At 37.6% G+C, this 25,432-nt stretch overlaps 1 protein-coding gene across 8 annotated transcripts in view; it reads left to right on the forward strand.

Moving 5' to 3' along the window:
- Positions 1 to 25,432, forward strand: part of DMD (dystrophin) — a 1,292,219-nt gene that overhangs the window by 1,154,969 nt on the left and 111,818 nt on the right. For all 8 annotated transcript variants that reach the window (XM_074604145.1, XM_074604126.1, XM_074604154.1 and 5 more), the window contains 2 exons: positions 4,156 to 4,234; positions 17,515 to 17,575. In XM_074604145.1, coding sequence (XP_074460246.1) covers positions 4,156 to 4,234; positions 17,515 to 17,575 — 140 coding nt within the window. The remainder of the gene's footprint in view (positions 1 to 4,155; positions 4,235 to 17,514; positions 17,576 to 25,432) is intronic.

Genomic DNA, 25,432 nt, shown 5'->3' on the forward strand with positions numbered 1-25,432 from the left:
AGGTTGATCCCCAATATTAAGTATCTAAAAACTATTCCTAACAACTGCATGACATAGCTTTGCTTTTGTTATTGTCATAATTTGTTTATCTGAACCCGATTATGTATTCAGTTCACACAGCTGCATTCAAATGATGTGAAATAGAACTTCGTTCATCAAATGTTTGCAAAGTCTTTAAAGGAGAGGCATTTAAATAACTTTACTTTTTTTTTATTCGCCTATTTGTTTAGCAGAAGCTGTTTGCGTTCCAAGTCAGTATCGCTTAAAATCAGTATAGGATTTTTAATATTACCATCTTCAGCTTCAAGTATAATATTTACTGCACTACTGTGGCTCTTTCATTTGTCATGATTGAAAGAAGATAAATATTATGTAAAACAGTGGATTAAATAAATAATGGAAATGCATGTCTCTTCAAGCATGCATCCTCAGTGAAGAAAAGCAACAGTTGAAGTATCCCAGTTACAGAAAATCCTGATTTTTTTTTTTTTTTTTTTAAGTCAAAATCAGATGTAAAAAGACTTTGGTTTGTTAAAACCAAATTCTTGTATCTTGATTCAGATAAAGTAATATCTGACTTTTTAGAAATCCACCTATTGATTTTTTTAGTAGCATTACTTACAGAGAAATACTGTAGAGAGTTTTACCTGAAAGATACCCAAATCAAATCCACAGTCCCATCCTGCATGTTATGTACTGGTAACAGTGCCTTGAAAATTATTACTTTTTGCACATTAGTCTGACTAACCTCATACTAGAAGGGAGAGACTACCAAAGTCAGAAGACATAATTTTTCCTTTGGCTATTGAGATATGGTGGGGGGGTGGTATTTGCAAAACTTCATTGACAGTATAAATGTTTTCTTCCATTTAAAGTAAGGAAAATGAGTGCTTGAATCGGCTTTAAAATTTTCCTGTTTTCTTCACACACAGCTTCAGTTCTTCACAACATCATTTTTATTTTCTAAGGGAAACTGCACTTGGTTCAGGGGCGTAGCATACAAAAATGCATAGGATACTGTTTGTGCTTGTATTAGAAGAACCTATTTCACTTGACTTGGAAGAAAACAAGACAAAATTTAAAATTTGAGAATTACATATGGCTTGGTTTTGAAAATGAATTTAAAAAAAAAATTTACATGCCAGTGAGATTTTTTTTTTTCAACATTTGCAATTCAGTTATGAAGGCTTGGGTGGATATGGTTCTCCTTCTCCAGGGTATAAACCACAAAGCCAAATGCAACTTTGATTTTATTGTATCAGACAAACATTCTTCTGTAACCTTAAGTAATCATTGTTCAGGTGGGGGTTTTTTAATTGTTCAAAATAACCCCAGTTATTGTGGGTTCAAATTCTATTATTTTATCATTTACATCTTAGTCTTGGTAAAATTCACAGAGACTGACTGCAATAATCTTCCTTGCTCTACCATCAACAGTGCATTCGTCTTTTGGCACCTATAAGGTAGTATGCCAATACATCAATAAGTGATATTTCCTGGCAGCCAAATGGAATAACTTCATATGTTCTCAGGTGATACTTCCTGGAGAATACTCAAGATTTACCAATGTTTTATTCGTCTCTCAATTGACAAAATCTACCTCTAGACTGAGGTATTTCCTGGCTCACATCCAAGGCTGTTCGGTTTGAAAGTTAACTCTGCAGTGTGTAAGGTATTTTATTTTGCTGGATGGGCATATAAGGCTAAAAATCTCAGTTTAATAATTTCGTGCAGCTCAAAGCTCACATGGATGTTTTGAAGTGATTGAAATTCTCAGTTTTAGCACACTTGAAGAAGTTGTATGGGCTGTGAGCTGATAGTGGTCGCGCATACCAAACAGTTGCCATACTCTATTCTGACCACAAGCTGGCTGTTGTCATTCTCCTACATGAAGCACTGCTCCCCACTTTGTAGAGCTCTCATTCTCTTTAGAGAATCTGCACGCCAGAAAATACCTTTTCCATCCTAGTTGACTAATCGAAGAGTAAATGCTAATATAAAAGAGGAGCCTTATGTTTCTTTTCTAACCAATCATGTCCTAATAATAAAATAGGTATGTTATGAGGTTTATTTTAAGAGGATTACAAAGAGCAGATATAATTCCATTAACACTTTTCCAGGTTTTTTTTATTTGCATGTGTCTGTTTTATGTATGTTTAAGGTTATCATCCTAGTCTTCGTTGAAAAGCCATTAAAAATAGTATTGAAGTAGAATAGTATTGAAGCATAGTTTATGCTTCAATAACTTAAGCTAATGATATTGATGACCAGAAGCAGCCCTATTATTGTTCTCTATGCACTTAAAGACTTCTCTAGCTTATATCTATGCTGTGAATTAGGTGTGAACTCAAGATGAAAGCCAATCTTGAATGAAGCATTGCTTAACAGAACATCTGTCCATGCAATTCACTCTAGGCTTAAATTGTCCTTTATCCAGATGCCTTCTGCTCACAGTTTCAGAAGTTATCCAGAGTTCAGCCTCTTCCTAGGCTTAGTTTTGTCTAGCTAAGCAATCAGCAAGATCAAACAGAAAAAGCACTGGTCATAGGACTGAGCCAGAATGTGCCTGCCTTAAACCTACCAATATAAGTGTTGCTCTGTGAGCACTTTTGGATTCAAGAGAACAGTAGAAGTAAGAACAGAGGCCTCATGGTGATATGTTGGTAGCTGAGCTATGTGGGGAGGTGCTGGTCAACAGGGACTACCAAAAAGTTGTGTTGATTGTGTCTGGGTGTAGGAAGCCGGAAGAGAAAAGAAGGCATAGAAATGGAGGAAGCTGCAGGAAAAGCATCTGAAAAATGGCTTGAGGAAAGAAAGGAAGGGGGGCTTTTTGGTCATAGTGTCAGTTCTGAAACTGTAAGCAAAAAAAATTCACGTCCTGATGTTAAATTTCTGTTGTGTTTGGTGAAACCAGATTTTGGGTGCTAGGGGTTATTGGCAAACAAACACAGCCATAACAAAGAGCTAGTCAATTCTATCATTTTTCCCTTCTAACTGAATCATGCCCAGTTATTATACAATTGCTCCTTCCTATCACCAACCAAAAAAAAATAATCCCTAAAAGTATAAAAATGTGGATTGCTTTTTATTCATGCAACCTATTTGTTTCCTTGTTACGTATCTCACAATTAGGACAATAGAAACAGATCAATCACTTTTACCTTCTGCTTTGCCAGTCTCGGTACGACACTTTGTCTTACAGGCAATATTTAAGTTAAGTGAATGTGCTTCCTATCAGTTATCTTACATAATGCATTTCTAAAACATTCTATCACTATTTTCAAACATTCTGCCTTGCTTTACCTAATCCTATTCTTAGGTCTAACTTAATGATGGTACCCTTTTAGCATATAGGCTACAAAGCTCCTGGTAGATGTCATTCGTAAGCTATGGAATCGTATAGCAACGACCCCCTCTTGGCTGCTTGCTTGATACTTTGCTGGGATTTTCAAGGGTAAAGATAAAAGCAATCTTACCTTACCAACTAGCATCTGTGTTTTCATGCAATACACCAACCCAACAAAACATTAGTAACAACATGTTCTTCAAAGGACTCTTCCAAGGAAAGGGTTGGGGGTGTGTGTGTGTGTGGTGGTGTAGGATTTAACTGATTAAAAAAAAAAAAGAGAAGCGTTTACACCAGCTGCTCTTTGGTTACCCTCATTTCAGCACTCAGCTAAAATACAGTGATCATGTCCACGTTATAAGAGATTATATTTCACATGCTGATTCATAATAGTACATTCTCAAAAAGTACTTTCGAGGTAGTTCTGTAAAAGTATTGATATAGAAGAAGGTTCTGACTTCAATATTGGCAAGCAACAGTCGTATTCAATTCAGGTACATAAAGTCAAGTGAATTTGCTATACCTTTATTTATCAGCCTTTTAATTTTCAACTTGTTCTAGCATCGGTTAAAGTTGGGGGGGGGGGGGGGGGGGGGAAACAACAAAGAAACAAACCCAAACCTTTTTTGACCTCCTTTCTTCTGGGTAAGACACACTGAATCTCAGTTAAGCCCTGAGGGTTAACAATTGTTGCAGGAGCCTGCTTAATTTTAAACAGAATGTTCTCCAATGAAAAAGGTATCTGACTGTAGTTGCTACTTGTTACTTGCTTAGAAGAGGGTCATTTTTTTTTTCTCCTCTCTTAACAGGTGGCCATTGAGGAACGCGTCAGGCAACTGCACGAAGCTCACAGGGATTTTGGCCCCACTTCCCAGCATTTTCTTACCAGTGAGTAATTTCCCACTTTTCTTGCTCAGCTGCACACACAGTTAATTGATATTTTTGTAGCCATGTGCCAATTATTGTTGCTATGAATTTCTATTTTAGATTGTATTATAATGGTTTTCAGTTTTTTATTACTGGGAGACGAAGACTGTTAAATAAATTGATATAGTCCAGGGTAAAAGGAAAATATCTGCCAGTATCAAGTCTGTTTGTTCATACATCTGTCAGTGCAAGGATGGCCTTCATTGTTTGAAGGTTCTCTTTTAGGACTAGCAAATTAAAATTTTGTTCAAAATTGTAGGAGTTTCTGATGATTGTAAAAGACAAAGGATTAAAAAAAAAATAGTTTGGTTTATCTGTTCAAAGAAATATTCAGCTCTGAAAAGGGGCAAAATAAGACCTGCAAGAAAAATATTTTGCAGGATTTGATTGCTTAGCAGAGAAGTGAGAGGATCAAAACCATAGTGGGAAAGTTGGCAGAAGGATGGCAGTTAAGTAAACTTTTTACAACTCTGCATAAAATATAATTGCAGTAATATTCCCACTCCACCTCCACACATGCTCTTTTATCAAGGGTGTTTTGAAGTACACTGAAAGACAACCTGAAACACCTTCAAAGCTACGAGGCAGTGACTAAAGTGAAGCTTCTTAAAGACCGTGTCTTTTCTATTGTACTTCAATTAGGGAAAGTAAACAGTAAAACTTTATTTAAGAGATTATATCAGCAGAACAGAACGTAGTCACAGGATAATGGTCTTCTACATGCAGAGGGACAATCTATCCAGACATCAGAAATAGATGTTACTATTATTGCACAGCTACATTCACAGTAGGGTAGAGGACAAACTTTTCTTCAGATAATACTGTGTTGTAATTTTAATTGGTTAACCATTTTTCCACTAAAAATCTCAATGGAAACCTGAAAATTGTCAGTGGGGTGAACTGTAGATTCAAACCCAGAGTTGATGTTGTGCCATATAAGCACAATGCAGGCTCACAGTGATTCAGCCCTCCATCGTATTTTATCAAATTATGATCCTGGGAAGAAATAAGCCCTATTTTTGGAATTTCTATTACTTTTTCAAAATTTCTTTTAATTGACTCTTATTCACTGGGAATAATCTGTCAGCTCAATATATATAACTGCAGATCAGACTTGTCAAGACTGAACATGTGAGAGTTATGGGTATATGACAAGAATGCAATAAGTAAGCAGATGCGTGTTTTTGTTATGACACACAGTGTGTTCCTGATGAAAGAATAAATTTAAGGGTTAATTAAGCCAGCCTATATTGCTATCTGGAAGAGACGAGAGTGACCTGAACTATGTTATCACAATGATCAGCACATCATTGTTCTGTGCCAGTGCTGAGTGCAGCCAGACAACTTGTGTAACAGTTCTGTCTATACCTATTCTGCCTTAGTGATAAGTGATAAACTAGATAAAAGTGATAAACTAGATCAATCTAAAAGTTTCTCAGTGTTACGATAGTCACCTTTCTTAGCCCACCCACCATTAGTGAGACGCTGAGACAATATATTATTCTTCTGTGTACTAACCAGAGTCAGCAAAGAGTGGAAATCATTCTGGACACTTCTCACCACTTGAGGATTGCTTTAGGAAAAGGAGCCAGGTGAAAACGTGTTGACTTTGGAAATAGTCAAATCACTGAGAAAAAACAGATATGTGAAGTTGTTCGTTCTCTCTCTTAGATGTGTGTGCAAATATATGTGCAAATACACATTTTTACACGTGCATGCAAAAGTTAGGTATTTGAAAATGTTCAGTCACTGAAAACCATCAGTGTGTCTGTCTATCAGTCTCTTCTTTCATAAGTATCAAGTTCCCCCGTATCAAGTGTTATTACTACACCTAATACCATGCTTTTACATGCTTTTCATGTACTACCTGTGCTGCATCCCTACAACGATGGAAGCAGATCTATTGGAGAGGTAGTGCTGCAGGAGAGAGTGCCAGAATCTTTGCTATCTAGCATGAGTCTTGTTTCTGTATCTGTACTTTTGGGGATGAACAAGTGAAACATAACGGTTGCCAAACAGAATTGGGCAGGTCAAATGACGGTGAACTTAATGGCTTGTAAACAATCTTTCAGTTCATGGCAGAGTCCCAGTTGGATCAGTCTAGCTGTGGCAACAACAGTGAAAAGATGAAGCATGATAGTTCTACTCTCTGGTTTTATTTTATAAGCATTGTTATCTAAGGAGCTGAGATACACATAAGATCAATGCAAACTGTAATAAGTAGGGAAAATAAGCCATTTATTGGCTATTTCATACCTAATTTATATGCCAGTAATAATCAGTTCATCCTCTCAAACTCAACATCAGCTTTCCCTCTAGCACACATGCTTTCTAACCTTAAGGTGCAAGTGATGAACTTCAGCTTCCAACTGTGTTTACATACTTCTATGAAAAATTGTCCTTTTACTGTTGATCTACGTTTAAATAGCTCTGCAAAAAGAGTGGTACTGTAGTCAAGTTCGTGTTAAATCAGTGACTGAATTGCATTTCTCTCCTACCTGGAAGAAATAGATATGAGCTTCTAATCTACGGTAATGTTTTTATGTATTCGTTACCATTTTATATGTAGAAATTACAGCCTCAATTGTCTGTTTCTGCTTGGTTGGAACTGGAGCTGCTTAGGACTGTTGAAAACCTAGCCCAAAAATAATGGGGGAGTGATGCAGGGACCTCATTCATCATGCTGTGTGCAGGCAAGGAATCAAGTGATAGTCCCTGTTTCTAAGCACTTGCAGCCTGTTCTAAGAGCTATTCTTACAGCTATTTCTGAGAGAGATGGGAAGGAAGGTGTGAGCTAGAGAGAAGAGGACTGAAAAAGAAAAGGGAAAAAAAAGTCTCCTCCTTTGTAGCATTTTTTAAATTTAGGGACACCTTTTCTCCGTTGTCCTTTCATGCAGTTCGACCTTTTCTTTCCACTCTTTCTTCTTCTAAATGACCAATGACAGTGTTTATATGTACTGGATAATTCAGAGGTCTCCCGGTTGTGAGTTAAAGTAATGACAAAGGAGCTAGGACACTTGTGTCTCTACACCAGGGCTTTGGGCTGCCCTCAAGTATGAAGGGCTGCCACCAAAACTGGCCATTACCTCTCTGCTAGCACAAGAACTTGCCCCTCTCTAGGCCTCCTACATTTTATTTTTTTTTCTGGGCGCTCTCACCTCAGCCCTCGATCTTCTGATCAGTCCTTCATGCTTCCCCAAGCTCATTTCACTCTGCCAGTCTCCGCAGAGTCCCAGCTCCTCCTCACTTTATTCCTTGCCAAGGACAGAGAGACTCCCAGCATTCACAGCAATAGCTATTTAAGTTCTAGCTGGTAAATGTGATGCGTGTGCAAGACATCACATCATGAATCCACAGAGTGAGTTTGTTGGGTTTGAAGGTTTGGCTGTTTAATTAGAATTATCTAAATCAGGCTGTGGAAAAAAAAAAAAGGCAAAAAAAAAAATCTCCTTTCTGTTAAAGACAAACTGGTAAATATTTAGCAAAGTAATTTAAAATATCTGTGATCCTTTCATGGTTGATGGTGCTTAATTTGGAAACTATGTGCAGTAACTGAAGTGTCAAAAAGAATACCTGCAAATTCCAAACATAATCCCAGCTCCAGAGTTTTCAGTGACTCCTCTGGAATAATTTTACTTTTTTGATTTCCCTTTTATTTTTTTCTGTCATGCTGCCTCTTACAAAGAATGAGATTCATTGTGTCTTGTTGGAGGACTCGCCTATATTTGTCACAACAGTTGCTACCTTTTTTTGAGATGCAAAATGAGAGGTAGGATTGATGTGAGACTACTTTTAATATCATTGGCTGTGCTAGCCAGCCTCCCATCAATCCTGTTTGTAATGTAATAGCTCATTTGCTTGCGTTACTTGTGATCACTGAAAAATAGAAGGTATTACATCTTTTAAAAGCATAAGTAAACCTTGTAATTTACTGTCCAGCTCCAGTATGAGCCATCTGTTAGTATGTATAGCATGTCAATGAAGCGACTGCATGAAATAGTGCTCAGATATAACTGGCAATTACTTACGAGTGTGACTGGGAGATCCCGGGTGCTGCTTGTGGTTCCCAAGCTCAGAGAACACAGGTTTCTGTCAAGGCAAAGAACTTGGAAATACGAGGAACAGAAAGAAGACTTAGGTTTGCGAGTCTAAAAGGCTGATTTACATCTAGCTAACATTTTGTGGTTTGTATTTCCCAGGCTACAAGCTTCTGCTACCTGGATACATCAATACTAGACTTAAATCTGCATACCTAAATATGTGCTAGGAACTATATTTTAATTGAAAATACCTGACTATGCCTTTAAGTTTTGGACTTCCAAGCAGAAACAGCACTGACTTCAACATGAAACGAGGCAACTGTGGCAGCTTTCATTGAGAAACAGAAAAGTGGTGAATGCTGGAGTCAACAGTTTGTTTTTCAAGCTAGCGATCAGAGTGCATCTGCTGCATTTCATGTCAGACAATTGTTTCTCGAAAACAAAAAAAATTATGATCACAGGCGTGGGCTATGTAACCTAGGTCACTTCTGGATAAGCTCAGAGCGTTAGGGTTCAGATGTGGTTTGTTTCTGGGCCTTTGTGTTTTCCTTTGGTTATTTAGGCCGCACTACTGAGAAACTGGAGATGTGGGTCTGAATTCCTTCAAGCTGGGAGAGAAGTCAAGTTCTCATGTCTCCCACGTTCAGGGTGACTGCTTAGATTATTATGCAAAGCAAAGATTAGTGAAGCTCTTTCTTGCACAGGCAAATGTCTTTAAAAGGGCAAGTCCTGCTAATTAAGACATCTGACTCCAAAAATGACAGGGCTCTAGGCCTCCTAAGACACTTTAATCATCCACCTGATGGATTATTTTCCAGTGCTAACATCTATATCTTTCTCTCTTATTTCTCACTGCATACATTATATTATATTGTCTTCCAGATATCACTTTTGACATGCACACATTGAAGAACATGTCCATTCATCCATGTCTTCTGGATATATGATTTAATATTTTTAGATATCACATGGAATGCTTTCAATAGAAAATATTACCAGGGAGTACTATAAAGATAGAGGATAAATGGTCACAAAAGAATCAGCCTAACTCTGAGAACTCTCTGGGAGCAAAGGGATTTTATTATTGCACTTAAATATGGTCACATTAGCTAGAGGAGCCTGATTGCTAGAAAACTTTTTTTTTTCCCTACTTTTGTATAAATGCAAGGTGACTGCATGTGCTTCTGAAGAAGGAAAAAAGAAAACTATTAAAGTATCAACAAAAAAAAAAGTCCACTTCATAGGTCTTGCCATTATTATTATCATGGTGATTTTGTAGCAGCACTGGGCACAAATTCGTCCTCAAGACTTGTGTGATGGGTAGATCAGGTTTAAAGTTAAGGGAAAGTGTCTTTAGTCCATTTCTTCCTTGTTCAGAATATTGTGACCATAGCTACATAGCTACAACTTTTGGCAGTGATAGCCTTTGCCTGACTGCAAAAAGTTTTTAAGAGAAATATAACATTGGCATATTTTGAGAGAGTGTCTTTATTCTTACTTTTGAAATAAAATTAGTAGAATTAATTTTACAGTGAAAGTATGTCATCAGGTCATATAATCACTAGTCCTTCTCATTGGCTTTAATTTTTCCATTATATTTTCTTCTCAGAAAAACCATGGAGAATCTCTCCATAAAATTTAATATATTTGATTCACAATGAAATGGAATATATGGAATTCCAGCTTTATACCTATGTTTTCCTTGTCCCTCCACTTTTGTGCTAAGTGAGCGTCTCCACTATAATACATTGGACTATGAATTTCTGAACAAAATGAAGTCACTTTTGAAATGATGATGTTCTCCCTCTCTCTTCACCTGGAAGCAACCAATTGTCCCTTGTAATTAACATCTTGTGCTTGTAAAAAAAAAAAAAAAAAAAAAGGCTTCCAGAAAAAAAAAAAGAACCCTACACTTTAGACTTGTAGTTAAAAATAATTATTTCTATATCTCTCTCTTGTTTTGTTTGTTTTCATTTGTCATCAATTAAAAAAATACTGTATAGTATTTGTTTTAAAGCAGATTTTTGGGGGTGAGTAATCAGGAAAATTACTGTCTTTTTTTTTATAGCAGCCTAATTAATTTCTATATTTTATCCTTGGTTGGTAGGCAGTCCTATATTCTGCAATGCTAAATAATTTGCAAGTAATCAAATGATATTTTTCTACTCTTAATGAGTATAAGACTCAAAACATGGGTTATTGCCTCTTATACGTTTGTCCGCTACTACATTTTCTATGAATTACTATGTTGCTAAGACAGAATCTTCCCTCTCTGCATTTTATAGTCTTTTTGAAGTAATATAGTATCTGCAAAGCCTAAACAAAAACTACATCATTTTTTACACCACCAAGTTTAACTCTGATGCATTTAACCATGTGCCCATGTTGTCATCAGATGTACATTGTGTTCAGTTCAGGGCATTTCTTTGTCCTCGAACTCCAGGACTGTGGTACAATAGAGATATTTTATATACGTGTATTATAACTTTCCTGTTATGTGAGACATGGAATATTTATCAAATATTAACTTTTCTATTAATCTAATTCCATTTCCATAAAAACCACCACTAATTTGATTAGGTCATTTTGTGCCCTCATTTGATGAGCTGGTTTTAGAGATTTTATGTTTAAGAGCATAAGAATGCAACAAATGTTACCAGTATGAAGTACCTGTTACTTGGCATACATCGATACAGACTATATCACTTTGCTGTGTTTCGTGCGGTATTTATTTCTTAAACAAATAGATGCTTGTATTTTTTCCATTTTACAGTAGTGTGACATTTAAGAAAACGAGCATTAGATGGATTTTGTATTTTGCATTACAAGTGGCATTTGGAAACTTCTGGAAACACTGTTCGTGATTAAAGGTGTGCATTATTTAGGTCATATCATATTATGTTGACCCTAGGCTGCAGGTGAGAAACCTTAAGTTGGCCATAAAGATTCCAGCAGGAAATGCAGGATGGAAAGGTGTCTTTCATAACTCTTGTAAAATAACCATCGTTATAATTGGCCCTCATCAAGTGCTGAACTTCTCATGACTAACAAGCATAGAATCATAGAATTGTTAGGGTTGGAAGGGACCTTAAAGACCATCTAATTCCAACCCCCCTGCCATGGGCAGGGACATCTCCCACTAGACCAGGCTGCTCAAAGCCCCATCCAGCCTGGCCTTGAACACCTCCAGGGATGGGGCTTCCACCACCTCTCTGGGCAACCCATTCCAGTGTCTCACCACCCTCGTGGTGAAGAACTTCTTCCTAATGTCCAGTCTGAATCATCCCATCTCTGGTTTTAATCCATTGCCTCTGGTCCTACCATTACCCGACATCCTAAAAAGTCCCTCACCAGCTTTCTTGTAGGCCCCCTTAAGATACTGGTAGGCCACTATAAGGTCTCCCTGGAGCCTTCTTTTCTCCTCCCTTCCTCAAGTTGGTTAGAAGTGTTCTGAAAATGGTATATTCAGTAAACGTCTGCATGTGTGTTACAGCAACAGACAGTACTGCGGGCGTTGCAGGGAAGTAGTGAGCGCTTGCTTGGGTGTAAGAACAGCAGTATCCCAGCTGAGAAGGAGTTCGCTCTCTCTGAAATGCCCGGGAGTCCATCCGCATGTGCAGCACCGAGAGCTAGCGCTTGGAGCAGAATAGACCCCACGCTGTGTAGTCCTTATGAAATACAGGTTTTGATTGATGCTTCTGCCTTGTTAACTTCTAAATTGTGTAGTTGATGTATCCTGACATTGGTTTCTCAACTGCACGGTGCAACGTTAGACCTCAGTGCTACACACACCATCTGATTGTTCTTTGGTCTTACCTAGTACAATAATAAATGCACATAATTTAGAAATCAAGTCTCTGTAAATCTGGGGGAGGGGGAGAGGGTTCAGAAATCATATTTTACAGATGCATACTGATGTTTGTTGCAAAGGATCTCAAAGATCTCATAGAGTATGCAAACACTTCTATTGTGCCACTGTCACACAGGTGTACGTATTGGAGATGGCATCCCGCCAGCGTCAGCCATAAATTGATTATGGAGGGGAAACATTGCTTTAGCATATTCTTTTGGGAAAAGACGCATAAGCTCTTTATAGTCTGTGGAGAGCAATAGTTTCTCCTTTATAATGATCTTATTTGAAAATAGCTGGAATAGTACTCAATGCATCTTCTTTGAAAGGTTAAGGTGATGTGTATGTGTGATTCTGGGGGAATCGGAGTCTTCCTAGATGCAAAGGTCGTCTCTTTATTTCATCCTTCCTGCCTGCTTTTATCTGAAGTCATCCACTCCATACCTTGCTGCAGTGAAAATAAATGGTATCAAAACAATAATTATAAATAAACAAATAATAAATAAAAAGAATAAATAAATTCCTAGCTCTATGTTTATGACAATGTAAGTCATGCAGGTAGAGTCCCTAGGCTCAATTGGGGAGTTATTAGCATTATTAAAATGTGTACATAATTAAGCACCTTGCTGAGTTACAGCTACTGTGGCCACCAAGCAGGTAGTGCAGGTCTTGACTGGGAACATAAAAATGAGCTCGGTTTTAACAATCATGATGCTGAAATGCATTGTTCTGATTGTTCTTTGGTCTTACCAAATGCTGAAATGCATCATGATTATGATAAATTTCTAAGAAAAATAATATAATAAATTTCTAAGAAAAAAATAATTGGGAAGAAATATGTACCAGTGTGTGGTGATGAGTACTGTTTCCAAATACTTTAACCCCTAGTGACAGATAAGAGTAAAAAGATTTTCTTTCTTTTTAGAACTGAAAATGTACACTCATGCCATTATATAGTCACTAGAAGTGTGTGCTGACTATGTAAATAAGGACCACTGAAAGTAACTTTTAAATGTGGACATACTAAATTTACTCTTTGAATAGCTGGAGGAGAAATAGTTTACCGTTAGTAAACATACAGATATTTTTCATTATGTTTGTAGTGCTAAAGTGAAATATTTATCGGATTATTTTTTGTAATATCAACACAGATAAAATTATACTATCATCCTATTTAATATTTCATTTGGATTCCCGCATAGATTAAAATACTGCTGAAGTTCAGAGAGCCAGCATGCTGCCGTTTCATTATATATTCTGCAAACAAATAAGGATGTAGGCTTACCATGAAGAACCACGTTCACTTACGTTGAATAGGCAAAGCAAGTCTCAGATGCTAGCACACCAAAAGAAAGAAATAAAACTCCCAAATTATGTAACCATTAAAATGCATATCAATGCAAATAGAGTATAGGGGAATTTAAATTCACTCTTGAAATTCCCCATATTTTGTTGTAGTATTTAATTTCAGTCAACAGCATTGCAGGTAGCTGGGTGTATGGCAATTGGTTCTTGCACTGTGCAAGCTAGAACAATAAAACACTTTTGAATTACACTTAGCAAGCAGGAGAATGTCTGCTTCTTGAGTGCGGTAGCACACAGGGATACTAGAGTGTCATATAAAAAAGTATTTGCCAGCAAGAGTTTTGGATGGACTACTAAAATGGTCTTAAACAGGAATTAAATATATATGTCCATTACCTGTGCTAGCTTTGTAATGGATAATAAACCTGTACTGGTAACCAGAGATAAGAAACAGCTGTTCTCAGCTTCTGGGCTTCTGCCAAAAAATGAAATTATTATTCTCTTAGCATAGCTGTAAAAAGTACCACGTATTTTGTCAACACAAATTTATGCAAGGCTAGAATCATCCAGGAAACCAGAAGTGTATTATAGACAGCTTCACAGCAATCTCTTGCAGGAACACTAAATCCAATTATGCAGAACATCACAGCATTGTTTGTTATTCCTAAAGCACTTAGTTCTCATGAAAGCAAAGTATTTGTTCCTCTTCTAATGTATCAAGAACACTATCGTATGTAAGATTCTGCAATAATAAATTATGACTGCAAAGCTCTTACCCACATTAATTCAGAAGCAGCAGAAGAAATACACCTTCCAAAAATATGCAGCAATCTAGTCTATCCTTTAGGCATTGAATTAAAAACAATGTTAAAGTGTAAGAACTGTAGCTTGGTGGTATTCCTGTTGGGAATATTAATTTTTGTTTGGGAGAGAAATATATAAGAAAATAAATTTTCAGTTAATACGGAAGGGTATTTTATATTCAAAAATTATAACTTAGTATAATCCTATTCAAATTAGTCCTCAAATAATACCAATTCCCATGGGTAAGAAACCTTATCATTCACTGAGTAGGAGTTTTTAAACTATTTGATGAACCGCATATTAACACACAGGTTAGTATTACTGAATAAAAACATACAAAGAAATCGCCAAGTAATTGGCAGCGTAAAATGAAATTGCGATCTATGCCAGACTTCTGGGCTTTGGTTTCCTACCCTCTTCCAGACGATGGAGAATATTGGATCAGTCACCAAAATTACATTTACAGTTTATGTTATCACCAGTAGAAAGAATAATTAAGCATTGTGGTTAAGAGTTTTGTATGAACCTAAAAATAGGGTTAAAAGTAGGACATATTCCCTTATTTTAAGGTAGTTACCATCAAAACATTAAATGATATTCTATTTTTGATTTTTTTTACATTCCTATAAATTATGTAATAGATTGTATCTTTACATCGTTTGAGGCTACAGCAGGACCCAGAACCTGAGAAGCTGTATGCATCTCACAGCTGCAGCTCGTGCTACCAAAAAGAACAGCTTAATGAATGGCAACCTCAGCCTTCATGGCTCGTCAGCTATGCAGTCTACAAACACTGAACAAAACAGCAGTCCCTGTCCCAAGAACCAGTATTTGATCATAATAAATTATGCATATAATTGAGTATTTGTGTTTGAAAATGCTCACAGTTCGGTGCTCTTGCATGTGTTGGAGTGTGTCCAGAGAAGGGCTACAAAGCTGGTGAGGGGTCTGGAGGACAAACCTTATGAGGAGCGACTGAGGGAGCTGGGGTTGTTTAGCCTGGAGAAGAGGAGGCTGAGGGGAGACCTTGTCACCCTCTACAACTACCTGAAAGGAGGTTGTAGAGAGATGGGGGCTGACCTCTTCTCCCTGGTGACAAGTGATAGGACGAGAGGAAACAGGTTCAAGTTACGTCAGGGGAGGTTTAGATTGGATATTAGGAAACATTTTTTCACTGAAAGGGTTATTAAACATTGGAATAGGCTGCCCAGGGAGGTGGTGGATTCACCATCCCTGGAGGTGTTTAAAAAAAGGGTAGATGGGGCACTGAGGGACATGGTTTAGAAGTGGCTCTTGTCAGGGTAGGCTAAAGGTTGGACTCGATGATCTTAAAGGTCCCTTCCAACCTCAGCAATTCTATGATTCTATGATGCAGACTTCAATGGCAGTGAGGTGTTCTATTTTTCCATGAGACCTAATGCTGCAATTCAAATTCTGTGTTTCTTGCGCACTTTGGGAGTTACCTGTTTTCCTGGTTCATACCTATGAAATTTAATTTCACCTTTCTCTTTTAAAGAATGCAAAACTGTGTAAGTAATAGGAAAGCAATACGCTCAGCTTAGCTACAGATGGTTAGCTGGGGGTTGAAGACAACAGCAGGACCTACAGAGATGCTGTTGTACGCTTTTCATAACTCCTTGGCCACCAGCAATCTAAAACAGGATTATCACAGCCATATTGCTTCCAAACATATTCCTTCCCTTCCCTAGCTTCTCAGCATTGTCTAAAATGTATGTGGAACCCATTGCCCCGCTCCCCACCCAGCCTGTGCCCTGTTCCCAGTTGTTTTTCCTTCTCCTTTTCAAACCATCTAGAATGGCTCCAGCTTCCTCCACTGCTGCTGATTTATCTCCCCTCTGTGGGGTCCCTATCCTCCTTCCAGCCCTTCTTCACAGTTCACATGCATGCGACTCTAGCGAAATAGCAAGGCTTCCCTCTACAGCCATTTTTATAAGCACGTTTTATCTCTTTCCTCCAGCTCTTGTTGTCCACATTCCAGTACGTGGGTGAACGAGGGGCAGTATATATTTCATTCTGCAGACTGGCTTCTGTGAAGCTGGTCAACAATTCTGGTACAAATTAAATGAAACATGTATACTGGTCATTTTTATTTGTATGGATTGTGATTTGTTGACTTTGTTAAAATACCTGCAGCTTGGCAGTGCTGTTTTTAAAGTGTCTATTGTGAATGAGAGAGGGAAAGAAAATACTCTGAGCCAAATGATCAAGCAGCTAATTACGGTAACAAATTATTTTCCTTTGTGAACAGCAGGGGTCACTAAAAAGAAGGGTTACACTGGCTGAGGCAAACAACTAGATCCCTTTGCATATAAAAAAATCACTATATTAAAAATGAAAATTCTTGGTCGTACTGTTTTTGACAGATAACAAACCCTTAAATTAAAAAAAAAAAAAATAGCTTTCTGATTATGGCCTAAGATATGTCTGCCTTTAATAAAATCTCTAATAAAAATTATATAGAAGTTTTTTACCTACAATGAGTTTAATATAATGCTTTGTTACAAAATATTTTAATTACATTGCACGTTGATGTTGACATTTAATGCAGTGATAGCCAAGAGTGAGTAATGGCATTTCCTCTGTATTTCTCATGATCACACTGTCATTTTCTCCCTTATTTGCTGTTATTGGAAGTCAATGAAAGACAATTAGTATTGTGGAAAAATAAAATTGTTCTCCATTTAGAAAAAATCAATGAGAAAATAAAATATTCAGGTGGTATCTCAGTGTAACTTCACTCAACATAAAATGTAAACAGGCACGTAATTCTGTTCGTGGAAGGGTGGAAAGCACTGACCACATAAGGAAAGAAATTGAAGAAAAGCCAGTCAAACACATTAGCAGGCGGAACCCTATAAAAGAACACAAGAGAAAGATAGGTTGCTTGCTCTGCTTCATATCTGTTCTGTAAGATTAGTAGTCAAGGAGGGTTGGGTTGTTTTTTTTTTTTGTATTTATCTTTGTTGCAGCTGAATGAGTTCAATTTCTCTCAGATTAGGGCAGAAATTTCAGAACAGCAGGTTAATCCTTCCTGTCTTCATGGGCAACTGAGCAAACAGACTTGTATCAGCGTGGCCGAGTGTAAAATTGTAATTCTAGAGATTAAGGTTGTCTTTCCTGTTTGCTTTGAACTTGACCTCCATGTTTCTCTTCTAGGTAAGTTTGTATGTATAAATGTATGTGTGCAGATATTTATTTATTTGTTTGTTTGTTGTTAACAGCTTCTGTCCAAGGCCCCTGGGAGAGGGCAATCTCACCCAACAAAGTGCCGTATTATATCAAGTGAGTATAAATAGTAATTAATTCTAGCTATTTATATTTGTCATTTACGAGCATAGTTGGTAGTTTCCTTAGATCATGGTGAACAGCTCCTATGGTGTCTAAATGGGAAGAACAAAAAGGAGTGAAGTGTGCAATAAATTTCACAGAAGTATGCTAGTTATTTAACAACGCAGTAGGATGCACTGATTTGTATGTTGTTTAGTTTTATGCTACTGTAAATCAACAGCAAACTAAGTAAAGCTGTGGGGTATCTGGATATTTGAATTTGTGCCATTGCTCACTGAAGAGTATGTATGGCAGGTTTTGAAAAACCAAAAAAACATTCCAAATTGCAGTTGTGAATGTGATATACTATTTTTTTTAACCTAGCAATGCACATACGTAATACAACAAATTCCTTTAGGGAGAGTACTCGGTAAAGTTTGTTGTGGAGGAATAGCAAGGGACAAATTAGTCCCTATGGGCTATTCCTTTAGAGTTTATTTCCTAAATTGAGCTAGTTCTCTTTAAGATACGTGTATGTATAAAAAATGAGAGGAAAATTTAAGAAATCCACAATTCGGAAACATCTGCTTCTCATTTGGTGCCCTAAACAGAATCACTACACAGCAAATAAGAAAGAAGTTTTAATACGTTTTTTCCTTCTCTCTTTAGTTCTTTATTATCTGTAATACGTGCCTTGAACTATTTATACATACCTTCTGTAGGAAACAGGTGATGCAATGTCTATGATAAAGATTGTAGTGCAAGTAGCTGAAACATGGGTGTCTTTTCATAGGTATGTTCACATGGTTCCATCTTATATTATATTCCCAGTAAACTTTGGAAACCCAGCTGTGTCACCAAAGCCATCTGGCTGCCAGTGGCACTTGCAGTGGCACTTCAGTTGCAACTTTTCACAACAATATGAAGTGCTACAGCAGCTTCAGAACAAGCATCTGAGTTACACGTGAAGAAAACTAAGTCTGTAGTGCAATACAGTGGGACAGTTGTACACCATTTGAGTTGGTTTACTGTTGCATTAAATTTGTAATTTTTCTGCTGTTAGTATTTGGCTATGAATAATGGAACAGTCACAAGGAAGCTGGAAATCTCTATCAAGGAGGAGGGGAGAGGGAAATCTATGGGAAACAAATGCTGGAAACCAAGTTGAGGCTCTGGTGCTTCAGAGCCAGTTTATGGCACTACTGTGAAGGAAGTATCAAGAAGAGTGTGGTGCATCAAGAAGAGTGTGGCCAACAGGTCGAGGGAGGTCATCCTCCCCCTCTACTCTGCCTTGGTGAGGACACATCTGGAGTACTGTGTCCAGCTCTGGGCTCCCCGGTTCAAGAGGGACAGGGAACTGCTGGAGAGGGTGCAGCAAAGGGCTACCGAGATGATTAGGGGACTGGAACACCTCTCTTATGAAGAAAGGCTGAGGGATTTGGGTCTCTTCAGTCTCAAAAAAAGACAGCTGAGGGAGGATCTTTTCAACACTTATAAATACTTAAAGGGTGGGTGTCAGGAGGATGGGGCCAGGCTCTTTTCAGTGGTGCCCGGGGACAGGACAAGAGGTAACGGGCACAAACTTGAGCATAGGAAGTTCCATCTAAACATGAGGAGGAACTTCTTTACTGTGAGGGTGGCAGAGCACTGGACCAGGCTGCCCAGAGAGGTGGTGGAGTCTCTGTCTCTGGAGACATTCAAAACCCGCCTGGACGCGTTCCTGTGCAACCTGCTCTGGGTGACCCTGCTCTGGCAGGGGGGTTGGACTAGCTGATCTCCAGAGGTCCCTTCCAACCCTATGGTTCTATGATTCTAAAAGATCCTCCTTTTGTCTTTTCTGTGGAATGACTTGCCTTTATGGGGAGAGATGCCTTAGCAATTCTTAATGTAGGCATGAGATTCATTTCAGGCTGTGTATGCTACTCACATCCAGCAGCCATGGATGCTGATGTAGATCCAGCATCCAACTGTTGCCTCTTAGTGCTAAAATGGTTGGTGGTGCTCTTGCTAGAATTTGGTGTCAGCTTTCCATTTCTTCTTCTGTTCTAGGCCCTTTACAAATCCAAAGGAATATATTTGTTTTATTTTGTCCATTTTGGAAAATATCTTAATAGCCATAAAGAGCTGTATCGGTACTAGTTTAATTAAAGTTTAAATTCAGTCACATATTTTATAAAAAAAACTTGCTGTCCTTGAGACGTAAAACAATCTGATCAAGTTTTAATGAGTCTTAGTGAGCTGTTACATCTATTCCCTTCTCCAGCTGTCCTCAGTCATTTTTCTTTTCATTCATTCTCATCGCTCATATTTCAGATTTACACACGACCAAATTGCCTGTTTTCTGTACCATTTTGATTTTTAAACTTAGAACATTCTTTCTCTATTCTTTGAACCATTACTTTCCTATCAATTGTTAATTGTCTAAAAGAGGTTCCATGAAGACTAAGCAGCTATAGATAACGTTCTCATCATGTTTACATAATTTTCTTTCTGTCATTGATGTAGAATATTGGTGATAACCTCCTTTGTTAACCAAATTTGCTACACGTTTTGTTGGTTTTCATTTTATCTGGTTTTCCCTTGATGCTTAACTGTTTTATCTCATCATTTGCACATTTGCAATGACACAGCGTTTGATAAATCCATAAATCAGGTGGTACTCAGTGCTAAATCTTCAGCAGCGATGTTTACTTACTGCTAGGTATCTTCAAGCCTTGTGATTTTCCTGGTTAAAATTTCATTTTTATACAGTTGATTAATCTGTAGCAACTCGTTGCCTCTACACCAATCGCTTCAATAATTTCTTTTTGAGATTATTCATGCCAGTATTTTTTTTTTTTTTCAAATTGTATTGGCGTAGGCGTCATTGCCACAGAAAATAAAATACAACAGTGTACAACCTGTTTCAGCTGTTCCCAATCTCTGCCATTTTGTAGTTTCTTTGCCTACTGTCAGCCTCATAAAAATTGCAGTCTAATGGCCTTGCACCAGCTGCTGCATTCTGGTGGATTTCCTTCCACTTTTTTGCGTGCTTCCCTCCTTATGGAGATGACAAGCTGGGCCAACCGTTCAGCCTCACCTCTCCCTTCCCCAGCAAACTGAGAAATCAAATTTCTGTGTTCCAGGACAGCAGAAGTATCTTGGCTTCCCAAGCAGCAAGCGGATGTTGCTGCCTGGGTACTGAGCACTTGCCCAGCACACAAGGTGCTACTGAGGGGAAAAAAACCTCTCCCTTTTGCCTCTGAATTAAAACACGTAAAATTGCTTGAAAACACATTTTATCTGACCTTTCTTTTTGATCTTTTTCTCTCCCTCGATGTATTCCTTGTGTCTAGTACAGGATTTAAAGGTTTTATTAGAGTAAAAAAGAGGGGGAATATATAAAAAAAAAAAAGAAGTTTTCAGTTTAATCAGTTCTCTTCTTTGAAGGCCTTAATCCTACTCTTACTGCAGCACAACCCAGAAAATGGGAAGGCAGAAACAGGCACAGACATGTCTGTACTCTTTAGTAATGTTTTAGGTATTCATTAAAATTTCTAAATTTAAGTTTTTAGGAGACAAAACAGGCAATTACTGTACATCAGAAATCTGAAAAGCAAATGGAAAAAATGCGCAGCACAAAGACTACTCAATACATATCAAAAGATAAAAAAAGTCTCAAATTCTAAAAAAGACAGATAACGAAGCTAGGGAGGCCGCAGATTTTAACATTGTAATTCAGGTTAGATCACATTAGCTCACCCCGTGATGAAAGGGATCTTGTGTGCATGCATATACACGCTCATTCTTATCTTCCAATCAAACAGATAGAGGAGCTGCTCCAAAGCAGTGATAGATAGCCAAATCAAATGTCTGCTTTGGATTCTGCAACACCAGAAGCAGCATTCGGCCATGCTACACAACCCAATTCCTCTACAGGGTCTGTCCTCCCCGGGGCATGAGGGGTCATTAAGCAGCTACACTCTGAATCATGTGCGCATCTCTCTTGTGTAGGGCTTATCCTGTGCTCAGTAAACGTGTCCAGTACACCGTGCTGGGAGATCCCTGGTGCCTCGAGTAAGGAGGAGGAGTTGGATTGAAGTCGGCAACATACTCTAAAAAAAAATAATTCAGTAGTCCTGCCATCATGATGCGTTGAAATTTAATAGTTGTGACTTCTATATTTGTACTAATCTTTGACATTATTCTTCCTCTGTATAAGTGACTTGCCAGTTAATTGTGTCTGTCTTCTTACCCTCTTGCTGTGCCCATTCTTTTGAAGGATTAAAAGTGCTTCTGCAAAAATACAGTAGTCTTTCATCTCAGTACTTCCCACAAAGGAAGCCTTCCAAGTTATTTCCCAGCCAAGCTTATTTTCTTATAGAGATTATAGCAGTTCACTGAACTTTGTCCTGCTGAGGACAAAGCTGGATTCTCAGGGGCATAGATTTGACTCCTTGAGAAGATCCATATGAGCCTATCCATATAAATTAGCTACGCAGTGAGCTAACTCCGAGGACTACGCGTCTCCACTTTGTTACTCTTCCACATTGTAGTTTCCTATGAGAGTATTTGACTTACGTTAAATGTATCAGCTTGTGACATACATTTTTGTTAGTTTTAGATTCTGCAGTTATTCCGTACTTCACAGTGGAGGTCTAGTGGGCCAGTTTATATGAACATACTTCTTTGTTGTCTTAATTTTTAATCTCCCTTTTAATTGTTGTTTAGCCATGCAGAATTTCAACACAGGGAGAAGCCAAGAGCCCCGAGTTTTCATTGTAAAAGCAAACAGATTAAAGTCATGATTCTTTTACTTTCGCTCAACTTAGAGACAGGATAAATGAATCTATCTGAATTAAATTCTACTAAGATAAAATAAAGCAAAGAGTTGCTGTTCTGGTAAAATCACTTGGGTTAATTGTTTCTTCTGCAGAATGTAGATAAGTACGAGACGTAAAAGCAAGTAGGAATTATCTGTCAGATGGAACAGAGAGAGACATGGAGAACCATAAATAAATAATGTATGATTATGTATATGTAATGAGTGATGCTGTGACCAAGCTATGAAAGCCGTGTGTATGGCTGACAGTTAACCTATCTACCAAGTACCAAGAAGGTATTATTTTGGCTTCTTAAAAGCACAGCTATTACGAACTTTTCCTGTCTTTCAGTTCTCAACTCTCCCTACCGAAATTGAAACTATCGTGAAGGAAAGAAAAAGAATAATACTTTTCAGTCTGCCTTTACGTGATGTAAATTATCGTGCTGTCTAGCATAAAAACCTAAATTGAATATATCATATTTCTTAGAGGTTTGTCCAAGTGCAGAGTTTTTCTTTATCATTTATAGGGCTGTGAAGCCTTGGTTCTAAAACTTGTCACAAAAATTTAAACTTGGAGTGTAAATAAATGAGAAATCTTGAGCCTTTAACTACTTCTAAAATGAAAGCAAGGGTTAGAACCAGATGTGTTCCCGCTGACTGAGCAGGAGCACTCTGGGAAGATACCGTGGGTCTGCTCTTTGTTACCGTCTGTCAGCAGGGAGTTACTGCCCTCACATGCAAAGCAACTGAAGGGGATTTAATTTGTTTTGAAATGAATTGTAAATACTCCGCAGCGATTTTACCATATCCTAGCTGGTGCAGAGACCGGGGGCAGGGCTGTAGCCTCCCGGTAGGGCCCGTAACTGACGGAAACCATGTGCTTTCCCACCATAACGGCGTGTACCGCAGTGCCTGCGTGGAGGGCAGAGAGCAGCTTCCTCGGGCACTTAGGCAGCACTTACAGAACTTGGTCCTTTTGATATGGCAGTGCTCATATTTAGTAAATTTCTTAAGCTTTGACATCAAACTCATTCAGTATAAATTTTCACAAAGGGTGTATAGTGCTAAGCATTACAGAGAGGTTAAATAGTGCAGGGATAACATTCATGCAGGTTAAATCTTAAAATCTGTGGGTAATTGTTGTTTGCACAGTTTAGTAATGAGCTGGGCAAAAGAAATTTAGATGGAATCTAGCTTTCCTATTTTCCTAATTAAAAGGAACGCATCAACGTTTTAAATCCATTAAATCCAGCTACTCATTGTTTTCCAGCTCTGGGGCTAGGAGAGTAATAAATGAAATATTTTTATAGGCAGTAATGTGAAAAGTAAACTTTTGATACTGTACAAGGAGTTCATATCTTTATAGAGTGATAGAATATAATTACGTAACCTTAAATATTTTACTTTTATTATAGCTGAAATTGTCATATTTATTGTAAGCTGAATGTGATTTTTGCCTGAATTTTACTTTTTACTTCATTTCTATTCGCTCCATTTTACTTCAGTTGTTAAATGTAGCTTGACTGTGTTACACATCATCAAGAATAAAAAATTAACACAGCCAATATAATTTTTACAAAGTTGCATGACATATATACAATATGGTCCTATTTTATAGAGTATATGCCAGATCGTCTATAAAAAAATAGATTTTAAAGCTGCTCCTGATAGCTAAAATTTATTGCCATATACTTCAGGCCCATGTTTTAAACATTGTGTGCTTAATGAGCAGGATTCAAAAATAGGAATTATGTTTGATTTCCACTGGAATGCTTTGAACTTGAAAAGATTAGACATATTAAGGGAAAAAATAGAAAGATTTGCCTGTCAGACTTTTCTTTTTTTAAAGATCAATTACATACTTAATTTAGATGACAAAGAGAAGACAGCTTCTGACAACTGTCCAATGAAATCTTCAAGGAAATGGGGAACAATATCTCAGATTTTTTACATATTCTTATTATACCAAGAAGTCTCATAATTCCTTTGTTTCCTCCAAAGACTGACAGCTCCTCCAAAACAGTGCTTGCCATATCTGTTGTCTGCATTGCCCTTGGTTCAGTGTCTTTTCTGATGCAGCTAGCTCCACAAATAAGCAGACCAACTATTTCCTCATTCCACATGGGAAAACTTTCATCCATATAATAAGAGAGTCAGTTTTAAATTTATCCCCCTTCTCCTACTGTGCCTTTCTTGTCTTCTTCATGATCTTATCAGTCCAATATAACGTAGAACTATAATTAACATTTATGCATTTTAAGATATGTTTCAATACCAATGAAAAAAGTAGTGGATATGGACCCATATGATTTACATCACCAGCTGTATTTGCTATGGATGCACAGACTTTGGTAGACTGTGTAATGCTCTAGTCTAGTATTGGCATCCAGGGCAACGCAACAATCAAGAGAAGACTGTGAATGCAACAATCAGACATGTCTCCTGGGCTGCTTCTGTTTCTCTAAGGGGCCTGTCAGGGCAAGGTCAGATTTTTTTTCCTGGGTTGATTTATTTTCCAAAATGAACTCACTGAAGCTGAGGAATCTCTCTTGCATTTGGTCTTTCCCTGACCTTCTAAGATGCCAGCTCTCCTACAGACTGCAATAAGTTCCTAGTTTGCAGAATATTCTCCACCTGTCTTGGCATATTTCTTGTCCTGAGAGATTTGTTTAGTCTTTACTTAGTGAATCATGAGTATGGATTATGTGGCCTGTTTTTCTCCTTATTGAATCCCTTTCAATATTTTTTTTTCCTGTCCAATAATAGCTGCAATCAGTTTTGTGTTGCATGTCGGTTTTGTGATATCCTTATCTTTAGACCTTCAGTCCTGAGAACTAATTTGTGTATGTATTATGCTTAGGGGTATATATTATGCTTATAGATTCTAAAGGAAACATAAAATGAATTAACTGAGAACTGTAAAAATGTCACTAACGTTGCATTTAGACTTAAGTAAAGATTCTAACCAATAGGTTAGGAATGATCAAATCATCTATATTCATTTTGCTTACTTCTCATTTTCTGATTTAAAAGTTGAACTTTATGAGATAAATTGCAATTTCAAATAT

Source organism: Larus michahellis, chromosome 1, assembly GCF_964199755.1.
Source record: "Larus michahellis chromosome 1, bLarMic1.1, whole genome shotgun sequence".
Classification (NCBI taxonomy): domain Eukaryota; kingdom Metazoa; phylum Chordata; class Aves; order Charadriiformes; family Laridae; genus Larus; species Larus michahellis.